This window comes from Rhamphochromis sp. 'chilingali' (assembly GCF_963969265.1).
Source record: "Rhamphochromis sp. 'chilingali' genome assembly, chromosome: 1".
NCBI classification, from domain to species: domain Eukaryota; kingdom Metazoa; phylum Chordata; class Actinopteri; order Cichliformes; family Cichlidae; genus Rhamphochromis; species Rhamphochromis sp. 'chilingali'.
The window spans coordinates 64,375,071-64,388,472 of NC_137929.1; the positions used below are offsets into that span (position 1 = coordinate 64,375,071).

At 41.8% G+C, this 13,402-nt stretch overlaps 1 protein-coding gene across 1 annotated transcript; it reads left to right on the plus strand.

The window, feature by feature from the left end:
- Nucleotides 1–7,171: 7,171 nt before the first annotated feature.
- Nucleotides 7,172–8,685, plus strand: LOC308384141 (nuclear factor 7, ovary-like; the record flags this gene model as incomplete). The annotated part of the gene is made up of 1 exon (XM_080862522.1): nucleotides 7,172–8,685. One exon carries the CDS (start codon nucleotides 7,172–7,174, stop codon nucleotides 8,561–8,563), a length of 1,392 nt encoding a protein of 463 aa, XP_080718648.1. The 3' UTR covers nucleotides 8,564–8,685.
- Nucleotides 8,686–13,402: the final 4,717 nt, after the last annotated feature.

Sequence of the window (13,402 nt, forward strand, 5' to 3'; positions counted from 1 at the left end):
AGAATTCATCCAATATGCACACTTTGATGTAACAGGTGGTGCTTACCTTTTCATCCTCTGTTCGCCTCGTTTCACGACCCCACGATTGAGACGAATTAGTCTCTCACAGCTGTTTTGGATCCCAGGTTTCGGCTGCTGTGAATACTCACAATAAGACCTCTGAGCCCAAACTGGATCACATCGTGGAGAGGCTCACTGTGGTCGTGAGTTCCCAGAATCGGCTCTTTGAGCACAAGAATGACAAGATCACAGAGCACAAGTTTGATAACATCATGGAGAAGCTCACGGCTCTCCTACGGGAGATTGAGAGACCAGTGTCGGACTGTTAGAACAGCTTTGAAATTCTCATGTGTTGTTCGCACTGGGTTGGCTGGAAGACTGTTTACTTAGCCTAGCAGGGTGAAGGACACTGTCTCAGCTGAACTCTGGACACGCACACACATACATATACACTGATATGCACACACTCATCCCCCCTCCCTTTACAAAAGCCTTCAATGGTTTTCCCTCCTCGAAAACACGGCGGGTCTGGGCCCAGCGGATGGATGGCTGCTGTGTTTGCTTCGGATTACTCCTCACCCCCTACCCACCCCTGTTGCTTGTCACGTACTCCATAATGTTGTGCTGTGGACATTTATGTGCTTTTTGTGCAGGAGAGGTTTTTTTGTGTGTTCTGTTCTCATGCTGTCCTCTCATAGTTGGGATGTAGCATGAGCTACATTCTCGGAAAAGTGTGCACTAAAAGTCCTGTTTATTCCAGTTTTATGTCGCCAACCAGTCTAATGACCTAAAGCACAGAGTATAAACCAGGGGCGATTCTAGGATTAGAGCTTTGGGGGTGCTGAGCACCCAGAGAGCTGCCCAGCCAGGCAAGATAAACTTTACACGTCACGATGAGACTTCTTCCCCATCTCTGTCAGTCCCTGCATCCCTAAATGCCTCCAGTTGTCCCGAGTTCTCTCTGACTGTCTCCTTGGTGCATTTAAACCCCTGTTCCTCCCTGTCCTCATCGTCTGTTATCTTCGTCTCCATTATCAGTCATCATAATTTTACCATCTCTGTGCACGTCTGCAAATTTCTTTATTAAATCAAAAGATTCTTAAATTCATCAAGTCTCTCTGTGCCTGGGTCCTCATCACAAAATATGACATCACTGTTTTGTACATTTAAACACAATTTAATCCCCACATTTGTGAAAGAAAAGCAAAACACTTTTTTGAAAAGTCTGTATCAAAACAAGGACAACAAAACAACGGAATAGAACAAACCAAGAGCCCCCCAGAAAACCAAACAAAATGTCCAAAAGGTCTAAAAGTGAAACTTTACTGAAAGTGATAAACCTGAGTGGAAATAAACTTTAGAAAAATAGCGCAATTTTTCTTGTAAAACAAAGTTTGGGAACCAGTGGTTTAAACGATGTTAGCACAGAAATATTAGCTTCTGTCATGACTGATGAAGTTACTGGTTAATAAAGTTTCCAGTAAAGTGTTTAATCGCAGCCACAGACTGACGGTAAATATCCCATTTTTCTTCAGTGCATCTATAATAAATATGTGCAAGTTTCAGTGCTTCGTTTAAACTGTATGGAGCGGGGGGGCTAGGAGGAGTTGGCCGTCCGGCTGCGGTCTGGGGTGTGGGGCCTCCCTGCTGCTGCGGAGTCGGGGCGGTCTGCCTCTCCCCACCGCAGGGAAAAGGGTAACACCACCTGGGTCTGGGTGCAGTTCCCCCCTCCAGGGGCAAGGGTACTGTTATGGTTCAAAAATATTGGGGATGGAGACAAGAGAAAAACCACAATAACAACACTGGTCCGGTCGGGTTGAGTCAAACGATGATTTTAATGATCACACGCGTGGGAGATGGACACTGTATGCAGACAGCATCAGATCTCAAAATGGTGGAGTATTGCTCAAACTTTTATAGCCTCTGGTGCCTCCACCTTATCATAAAAAGCCTAAACATTCACATGCTTTCTCTCACACAGCGCCTAAGCTACGACCTTGGCTCCCTGTTTATCTGCTCCTGCTGAGATGGGGCAGAAAACTCCAGTATATTCTGTTCTCTTCTAATCAGACAAATACGGCAATGACTTTCTGCAAACAGTATTTCTTATAACTCAGCAGTATAATGCATCATAAAACAATATCATTCATTCACAATAAGTCAACAGTTTAATATAATGCACATCAGTTTAACTAATGCAATAGTTATCAGCTTCTTCTAATTCAGGAGAATAATGCAAACTAAAACTACATAATAATTCACAATCTTTAATTAGGGGTCTAACATGGCATAAAATAATATTATAATCTAACAATTCCCCCTGATGAGGTCATTAGAATAATGACCTCACCAACACCCTTCAATTCAGTGTGGCCGGGTTCATCTCTTCTCACTCCTGAGGTCCTTTGTCCCCCTGAGGGGCGAACCATATGTGAGATGACCTCTGTGTTTGCGCAGTTCAGATGCAAGAAAAACTATTATTCCAACAATAGCGGGTACAGATGACACTCCCCAGGTCTCCCACAGCTTTTAGCCTTTATTTTATTGCTGCAGCTACCAGTGTCTTCCAGTTGGGTGATCCTCTGCTCTTCATTCTTCAACCTCAGGGGTTAGACAACCCTTCAGTCGTGGCACAGATCAGGGGATTATTCTGCCCTGATTTCAAACAACGATCTGTGTATCCTCCAGAAAAAGGAACAGGAAGGTGTCCCCCTTTCTTTGCCCAAAAGCCTCTCGAACTTCGTTGGTCTGGTGTTCCCGGATTTCCGCCAACCCCTTCATGGTTATTGCTGTGTTTATGGGATCCATCCTTTTGTGGTGACTAGCTGGAGCCCAAACGCCATGACCCTTGGACCCAGTTGATGTCTCGGCAGTCACCGTGTCTATCTCTGCTGTGAAGGATCCTCGCATCTCTGTAACCTCGTCTGGTGTCTGTTCCTTTCTCTGTAAGAGACAGAAAACCAAAACACCTCTCTGCCTAGCTCTAATAATCTAATGTTGTTATCTACTGACCTTCTAGTGATTCAGAATTGGTTTAAAAACATTCAGAATGTCCCAGGGACTTATTCTAATCATATCCTATGTGTGTGTAAGCGTGTTTGCATTTAGCCCTCTGCACTCGAAGTCAATACCTGCAATATATCAGTCCGAACCATCACGCCGAATGAAGCTTATGACCTTCAAAAGACCAAGTGCCAACTCATTATAAGCACATTTGCAAGGTGTGTCTGAACATTATTGAAACCACTCTTTTTAACAAAGACAAAGAAATTAACAAATCTTCTAAACGCTATTCAGTTCATTTCAATGATTGATGCTTAAACATGGACGTGATGATCTATGCTTCTCACTGATTCTCTAAAAAAGCTTAAGCTTTACCATACCTAAGGTATTAAAGACACAAATGAAGTTATAAAATGTTCAAATAATCCTTGTTTGATGTTAAAGCTCAACTTTCCCCCCCTTTTTTGACACATTCCAATGTGTCAAATCAACGGAGCTAGAACATTCAAAAAAGTTAGGCAGCTACAAAGTTTCCCAGACTCTTAAGGTGATCCGCGTGTAATGTTCTGACTCAGGTATTTAATATTTTAATAAAGGTCGTTTAATTAACTGCCACTATTTAAACTAAACTTAAAGACATAATTGAAGAAAAGATCTCAAAGAATAACATGATATCAGTGTTTTGTAAGCGTGTGCGGCCTTCTATGCTCGAAGCCTTTTCCCTCAATAGATCAGTCAGACATTCACGCTGACTGTAGCTTTTAACCCTTATTAACTTGAGCACAACTCTACAATGAGCAACAAGTCGCAATATGTATAAAATGATCATGGTTACACCTGCAATGAAAAATTATATCATTATCCTAACACCTGTAAACAGAAGATTCATCAGAGGTTATAACAATCACAGGAACACAGATGTTAGTATAAGGTCAAAAGCTTCAATAAATGATCATCGATGCAATGCTTGTTGCATGATTCTCATACAATAATAATGCTGATATTAAAAATAACAGTAAAACACCCCCTTTTATCCCGTTTCACTTGACCCATAAACGTTTGTAAATGCCTCTTTTAAATTGTTAATTTTATTTCCCCCTGTTCTCCCCTTACTGACCACAGCAGGGGGATCTTAGTTTTGAATCAGCCATGAATCCAGCTCACCTGATTCATCAGTGAGCTCCACCATCACTGGCGTCTGCCAGGGTGGCGCTGCATACTCTTCCTTTAATGTCACTATTTTCAACCTGTTAATTAGAGTGTTTAAACCTGAAGTCGACTACGTCCACAACAAGTCAATACAGCTGTAAATGTGGCCAATTATCAATCTATTACCAATCAATAACAACAGATAACTTTTATTTTATACATGCTTTTAATCAACCACTCAACCAGAGGATCTCCAATCCCAGGAAATTCCTTCTCCTCAGTCAATGAGTCTGTCCTCCTTCCATGCCCTGGTAACTGGTCCATCCAGAGCCATGTGATCTCAAAATATACATACAACAAGCCAAACCACACCTTGGTCACACCAATCCTCTTCGGCCCCGAAGATGTCCAATGCCATCCTAGTATGGACTGAAAGTGGCTTTAACGCTGACTGTCCTGACAATCCATCTCATACATTTCCTGGTCAGATTTGCCAATCTCTGCACCAGGGTTTTAAACGTTTCGCCATTTTCATTAGTTTTTATTTAGTTTCGACTCCAGATTTTCAACTTTTCCAGTTGTAATTAGTTTTTACCAATTCTTTGCTAGTTTAGTCTAGTTTTTATTTTCTGAAACTCCTTAGTTTCAGTTTCGTTTTAGTTGTGTTTTGCAAAAATTAAGTGTAACAAAATCTCAGTTCCATCATATCAATCATGCTCTTCTGGTTATCCTTGGGTGTTGAGACTAATCACTATTAACTCTCGCCGCACCGAGTGTTCCTAATTTTGGTTGAAGTGAATTGATAACCTTTTGAAGGCGATTGTTTCACACATTTATTTAGATGTCCCAGTCCTGTTATCTCAGGATACATCACGCTGCCTTATCTGAGGTCAGCTGTTTTCGGGGGATGCGGGTTGAGTGGGGGAGCTCTTCAAGGAGGGGGAGAGTGCTCCCCCTGATGAGGTCTTCTAGGTAAGCTAGGTTAACCTTCTTGTGTGAGCTTTTCAAGTGCACTTTAAGGTTTGTGGGATTTTTCGTGTCATAGATGTCCCTCATGACCCCCTGATGGCCCAGTAATTCATTTTTTGCGCACTGTAGTACACATTTAGTTTTTGCTTGTAGCTCTCATACTCTACTTGCCACTCCTCTAAGTCCTGATGTTTCTTAGAGAGGACAACAGTACCTTTAAAATTATATCACATGTGTGGGGGTGTGGCCTTGCCACCTGTTTTTCCCACCTTTTCAAAATGGCTGGCGTGCCCACAAGCACATTTTATGGAAGAAAGAAAGGTAAGCTTGATATTTACATTTAAAATGTTTTGTTAAACTCAGATTCTTATTTTATTCAAAAAATAAACATCTAGTAAATGATTTGAGGGGTCTTTAAGAATTAGGCTCATTTAGTTTCACAGAGAACATGAAAGATTTATTAATGTGTGCTCTACACATTGGGACTTTATACTTATATTTATTTCAGTGTTTCCTAGTAGACAACTTTTGACAAAGGCGGAGAGAATTCTTAACAGAATTATTGAGGGAGATTCAAACATAGATAGATTTGCGACTTACTGGGACAGTGGCGCGGCTGCCCCTCTGTGGGTCTTCCTTAGTCTCTTGTGTTCTGGGGGCCTCTGGATGTCTGGAGTTTTGATCTCCTCCATACCTGCTTGATACCATAGAGGACAGGGCTGTGGCTCCCCACACTCCCTAGCAGATCATTACATGGAGAAACCTTTGGAATGCAAGCATGCTGATCACACAGGTATGCACACAGGTGTACACATGGGTATTCACAGACGCGGACTACAGCTTTCTTGGCTGCTGCCTCAAAGCACATTGTGCGCTGTCTATCTTGCGTGCTGCACAATATCGTTTATTATTTAGTAACTATTGATATCTATGACTAGCTAGTTTATTGTGATGGTGCTTTTTTTTCTTATTATGTTGCTCTTTTTTGTTTGCTTTCTCTTCTGTTTTTTTTTTCTCCATACAGGTGACCCAGGAGTTTTGTTTTTTTTGTTTGTTTCTTTGTTTTTTCTTTCTTCCCCCCCTTCTCACCGTCTCTTCTCCCCTTTGGTTTTCTTTCTTTCTCTCCCCCTCTTTCTTTCATTCTTTCTCCCTGTCCTATCCCACAGTCATGTCTGTCCCGTTTGTAGCAACTGAAAATAAAATAAATTCATAATTATAATAAAGGTCAATCAAATGGACCAATATGGCAAGGCCATGATGATCCACTTGGTAAAATAAATCCGCTTGGCATCTTTCTTGGCCTTAAGACAACAATTCTGATGGCTATAGATCCAAAAAAAAGAAGAAAAACTGAATATGGAACAAGTTCTGCTCCAATTATTTGGGTAAAGATAATAAACGCTTTGATGGCCTATAAGTGAAAGTGAAAACGTGATGAACGAATAATATAATTAATAAATAATAAATAATTATATTTTTTGATAAGTGAAGTTCACTGAACTGAAAGGAAATTTTGGTTTGATGATGGTTGACATGTTTTCCAAATAGAAGTTTTTCCTCTAGTGAGGAGATGCAGGTGCAGCAGAGCATTGCGAAGTAGGGACCATAGCTGACAGCCCAAGCAGGGGTTGCGGTCAAAGGTCATGCTGTTTGGGGACCTACTGGTCATCATGAGAAGATTCTGGAACCACAGCAATGACCATAAAGCTGCACTGGATGGAGAGCTGTGCCACGGGGCTTTCCAGAGGTAATCACGAGGAGATTGTGGACAACATGTGAAATGAGATAAAAGCTCTTTATCAGTAACTTTTACAACTTCTGGCAGGTTAATGTCTGAACTTTGGAGTGAAACACACCCTTAGTTACAGGAAATAACACCACTGTCTGTAACTAAGTGAATCCACCTTAACACCACCTGTGTGTGTGTGACTGCATTACACTCCCACTGCTGGGAACCTGAACAAGAACCAGAACAAAGTCTAAAATAGAAGCCAGAGCCAGGACTGACTGTACTTCCTGTCTGCTGTTTTCAGCTTCACTCACAGACTCAATGGCTTCCAGATCTGAGGAGGATCTCTGCTGTCTGGTCTGTCAGGAGGTCTTCAGAGATCCTGTTATTCTGTCATGTAGCCACAGCTTCTGTAAAGACTGTCTGAAGAGATGGTGGAGAGAGAGACCAACACACGAGTGTCCAGTTTGTAAGAGAAGATCTTCAAAGGATCCACCTTTAAATCTGGCTTTAAAGAACCTGTGTGAGTCGTTCTTACAGGAGAGAGATCAGAGAGCTTCAGAGGCTCTCTGCAGTCTGCACTCTGAGAAACTCAAACTCTTCTGTCTGGACCATCAGCAGCCAGTGTGTCTCGTCTGCAGAGACTCAGAAAAACACATCAATCACAGATTCAGACCCATCGATGAAGCTGCACAACAACACAAGAAGGAACTTCAGGAAACTCTGGAGCCCTTAAAGAAGAAGTTAAAGGTTTGTGAAGAAGTTCAAGTGAAGTTTGATCAAACAGCAGAACACATTAAGGTCCAGGCCCGACACACAGAGAGGCAGATTAAGGAGCAGTTTAAGAAGCTTCACCAGTTTCTAGCAGAGGAAGAGGAGGCCAGGCTGGCTGCACTGAGGGAGGAAGAGGAGCAGAAGAGTGGGATGATGAAGGAGAAGATGGAGGCTCTGAGCAGAGAGATAGCAGCTCTTTCAGACACAGTCAGAGCCACAGAGGCGGAGCTGAGAGCTGAAGACGTCTCATTCCTGCACAACTACAAGGCTGCAGTGGAAAGAGTCCAGCGCTGCCCCCTGCTGGATGATCCACAGCTGCCCTCAGGAGCTCTGATAGACCAGGCCAAACACCTGGGCAACCTGACCTTCAACATCTGGAACAACATGAAGGACATGGTCTCCTACACTCCTCTCATTCTGGACCCAAACACTGCTCATCCAAAACTCATCCTGTCTGAAGATCTGACCAGTGTGAGACGAGGAGGAGAGAAGCAGCAGCTTCCTGATAATCCAGAGAGGTTTAATTTTTACTGCTCTGTCCTGGGCTCTGAGGGCTTTAACTCAGGGACTCACAGCTGGGATGTTGAAGTTGGAGACAGTACAGGGTGGGATCTGGGTGTGTCAGCAAAGTCTGTGCAGATGAAGGGAAGCATGCGGTCTGGATTATGGAGAATATTGTTATATAAAGGTGAATACTCAGCACACTCACCATCAGCAGAATCTGCTCTCTCAGTCCAGAAGAAGCTCCAGAGGATCAGAGTGAATCTGGACTGGAACAGAGGAAAGCTGTCGTTCTCTGATCCTGATACTAACACACACATACACACCTTCACACACACTTTCACTCACAGGATGTTTCCATACATTCGCACTGTTGATGGTGGTAAAGTGAAGGTGTGTCCGTTGAAGGTGTCAGTGTCAGTGCAGCAGATGAGTTGAGGATGATGATGTTTCTAATGTTGTTTCCTGTCAGTGAGTTGAAGCTGTTAAACTGCAGCTGTCCTCCTGCTGCCTCGTTGTTCCAAAGCTCTTTGTTTCTCTTTTAGTTTCACTGTTTCTTTCTGTTTCTGCTGTCCACCTTTTCACATGGAAAATCATTTCACTGTTTCTCACTGAATGACTCCCCAAACTAGATTTGAAATTCTATCAAGTTTCTAATCATTACAAGTGATTCATGTTTCTATTTGATGTGTAAATGGAGATGATTTAGTTTGCTGGGATATGGACTGACATGTGTTGAATGGGAGGAGCAGTTTGTTGTTGTCTTCTTGTCTGTTTATGACAACAATAAATATGTTGTTGAAACAATGATTCATGTTTAACTCCATATATGAAATGTTTCTGATCTTTGAATTCTGTTTGATTAAAGACTTTCTTCATGACACAAATGAGATTTCAGTGTATTAATAGAACTAAATAAGCTCAGAGTTGAAAGGCTGGAGTATTATGTACGTGCTTCACTGTCAGGATCTTCAGGGGGATTCAAAGGGAAACATCAAACTGCTGTAATGAGATAAACTAGTTGGGCTGAACACACTTATCTGTAGTTTGTCTCCATCCAGGATCATCAGAATATAATGAACATGTGTGAAGAGCCACAAAATGCTGCTGCCCTCTCAGCATGATGAGCTCCAGCCTTTGTTAGCAGGACAACAGGAAACATGAGAAAACTTTCAGAGACAGTAACCAACTGTGGCCACAAGATGGCAGCAGCTGATCTGAGATCCTTTATTGGACAGAACAACTCTGCTCTGTGACGTCATCAGAGAGACGGCCTTCACTCTGATAGATCTGACGTCATGTCTGCACTGCGATGATGAAAGCTGATAAACACATTGTTATTGATCCATGAAATCACCTCTGTCCTCTCAAGTGTAGCTGTTTACAGAGCTGAAGAAGTCCTTCATCATCAAAACAGACAAACATGTATTTCCTGTATTAAGTGACGTCATCCTCACTCTGACCTCTTACATACATTCTGTTCAGTTTTCCTGCTGTAAGAAATAAACTGTGTGAAAATAGAAATGCAGGGAAACATCCATTAAGTGAACAAAGTCCAAAGAAATAAACTTGGACTGTTTTTTGAAGCCTAAATAAAATGTAAATAAACTTTATAGATACATTTGAAACCAGCTACTCTGTGACTTTACACACTCACACAGTAACAGAGCTGATTCCTGATTGGAGCAGCACAGAGTTAGACTTCTTCTCTGGCTGTGGATTGGTTCGTCAGGATTTCCCCCTTTACAGGTTTAAAAACAATCTCTGTTTTTACATTTTTTGACCTCCTTCTTATGTCTAAAGGTGAAGCAGCACCAGCCTCCTCTGATCCTCATGTTGTAGCTCTGTGTGTCCAGCAGGGGGCAGAACACCTCCAAACTGTGCCAGCAGCTCTCACTGTGAGCTCAGACGTTTGTGGACACTCAGTTTGTTTGAACATAGTAAATAATCAGAGCTTCTCACACTGTTTATGGGGACACCACCTGCTCGAGGGTGTACTGTCAGAGAGGTGGTGTATGGTGCTGGGTGTAGTCTCTCTGCTGGTTCACAGTTTTTACTGAGGAGCTGTGTTCATGTCAGGAAGGTTTCGTCTGATCACTGTGGTGCAGTTTGGTTTATTCTGTTTCTGAGTGTTTGTAGGATCAGTCTCTGCAGGTCACCTGATACCTGGCAGTGAAGTGTTTATGAATCAGCTCCGTCAGATTTAATCCAACAGAATAACATGTAAAACACTCCAGGGCTTTTACTCTGAAACTTTCTCCAGAGCTGTCTGGAGTTTTCTTACATTAAAATATTCTGGGATTACCAGACTGTCCACATCATGTGTCCTACCAAAACTTTCATCCACAAATATACCCTGACATTAAACCCAAATAGATCTGAGAGCGAGTCATTAGTATCAGTACTGTGTGTGTGTGTGTGTGTGTGTGTGTGTGTGTGTGTGTGTGTGTGTGTGTGTGTGTGTGTGTGTGTGTGTGCGTGTGTGTGTGAGAGAGATATTCAGGTAACTTACTGGGTTACTGCACATGCTCACACCTTTTCAGCACAACAGGTGCAGTTTGGTGTTTTACTGCCTCCTGCTGGAACAATGATGGCAGCTCTCAAGACTTTATTGGTTATTGTCATTTCGTGTTACACAGCCTGAAACGAAATACTGTTCCTCAGCAGCCTCTACAGTGCAATAACCAATATATTTTAAAAAGAATAAATACAGTTTAAAGGGAATAAGTTTAAAAAAGAGCAGCAAAAAAGGCATAAATAGCTTAAAATCTAAGTTCTAAAAAAACCTCCAGTTTTTATTAATATTTTATTATTTATCAAATTATTATAAACTAAAAATATTTTTTACGTGATAAACGACTTCAGTGCTTCGTTCATGACCTCCTGAAGGTAAAGGGCCCAAAGAGCCAATCAGCAGCTCTGAAACAGGAAATATGACTCATGGAGAAGTTCACAACAGTTTCAGCTGCCAATTGTACTCATCACCATGGAGACTGTCTCCATGGTGGAGGCAGAATGACAACAGCAGTGCACAATTGTGCACGTGCGCAGCTTAGAGGGAAGATTGCTGATGGGCCTTCTTGACCAGGCTGTAGGTGTTAATTGACAGATTCTCAGAGATGTGGGTCCCCAAGAACTTAAGCTGGAGACTCGTTCAACAGCTGTGCTATTTATGTAGTAATATCAGGGAAAATCCTCATGTTTATGCACCGTTTTGTGTATTAGAGCATTCTTCCAGTGAAGGAGTTTAGGCTTGAGGTGAAGAGAAAGATGATGATGTCGAAACAACATAACAATACAACAAAAGTACCTCAAGGCACTTTTTATTGTTAGGTAAACCTGAGAGGCGAGTTACACCCTGGACAGGTCTGCAGTCTGTCACAGGGCTAGCACAGGGAGATGGACAACCGTTCAAACTCACATCTACACCAATGGGAAATTTAGAATCATCAATTAAGGTAACCTGGATTGGACTCTCCCTTATTTGTGTTAAGAAAAATCCTACATTAGTACCAAGAGAGTGTTGGCCAATAGAAAGATGAAACCAAAAAAACAATTAAGCAGCTGAGTGATGTGTTATCAGTAACACTGTGTGTGACAGACTCAGGGCTTGCTTTGCTGAGACTTGTCTTTAACATAGATTACCACATTATGTTTACACAGTATGTTTTACTTCCTGCAGGGTCTCCTTCACAATAAAAGCTGTTTTGCATCAATTTGGATTGCAACACCTTTATTTTGAAACCAGGAGAGGAAGTTTTATAGACATGACTGCTACCATGTGGCTACCTACCTGTGGAGGAAAGCAGTGAGCCTCTACAAAAGCCAGTGTCATGCAGGCCAAGAACCAAACATCCTTGATTGAAAATGACTCACCCGTTTGATTTGATATACCTTTATTTGATTTGATATACCTTTATTAGTCCCACAAGGGGAAATTTCATTATTGACCCAGACGTCCAAGAAAGGCAACTTCCATCTGAGGAGGCTGGTTGTGATAGATGGCAAGCCAACCTCTTTGAGGACGATCCACCCCAAAGAAGATACACACCCACACACTCATACATTCCAATTACACTCAGAAGGACCTTTAAAGTTGCTGACTTAACTCTAAATTCTTAAAGGGCCCCAATGAGTACTTTTATTTTGTTTAAGTGTGCACACTATTTATTTTATTTTATACTTTTGCTGTACAAATTGGACAAATATCTGTTATACCTTGTAACAATACAAGCTACCATCACCAGTGTGTGAATGTGTGTGCGTATGACTGGTTGTGTAAAGCGCTTTGGGGTCCTTAGGGACTAAAAAAGCGCTATATAAATACAGGCCATTTATCATTTTAGAACAGAGGATACTCAAAAGTTACCATTGTGTCCAGGTCATTATTGCTGCTCAATACTTTAGCTCCAAACGAATTTGGTGTCTTGTGATACTGGCCAGGGCCTCATTACGGGTCCAAGTAGTTATTGTGGTGTAATTCACCTTTATACCTTAAAGTTGGTTACAGTCAGGTCATAAATCCGTCTTTTACGTCACTGACACAAGACAGATGCCAATTATCAGCGCCGGAGAAGACATCGTGAACATTTCCTGGCCATTCAGTGTAGATGTCAGTGAAACTGATGGAAAGACAAAGCTCAAGAAACGTGAACATTTTATTTGTACTGTACAATCTGTAGATTCTGACAGAAATCTGCAACTATCCTTTGAAGCACCGCTCCTCTAAAACAGCAATAAGGATAATTATTAGGCCATTCGTAAATAACAAAGTAAATTTATAACTTAAAACAAAATTGGGAAACGTAAAGTCCGAAACAAGTCTTCACATTAGCCCTTTAAAGCCGGTCGGAGCGGGCGCGCTCCATTTTGCGTAGCTATTTTTAAAACCTGTTAGCACTGCAACCACGTAAGCTAGCGCAATATTTTTTTTTGCATATGAAACCGGAGGAGTTGTACTTCCATCTTATGCCATCAGCTTGTCCTCGGTCACAGTTTCCTTCCACATATAGCTTTGCGAAAACTGCATAAAAAGCACTTGCAGCAACAAAAACATAATATTCCAGAAACACACTTTGCCGATCCGATCAGCTGTTCATAACACTTCCTACATTGGACTAGACGTCAGCGTGAACTATCGCATGTCCGCCATTACCTGCCCGAAACCGGAAGTGACGTCATTTTCACGGAAATGTAGTTTTTTACCTTAATGGCCTCATGAGCCTATACTGGTGTTTTTAAAAGTTATCTTTGACTTCATGACTTTCTGTGTTGTTT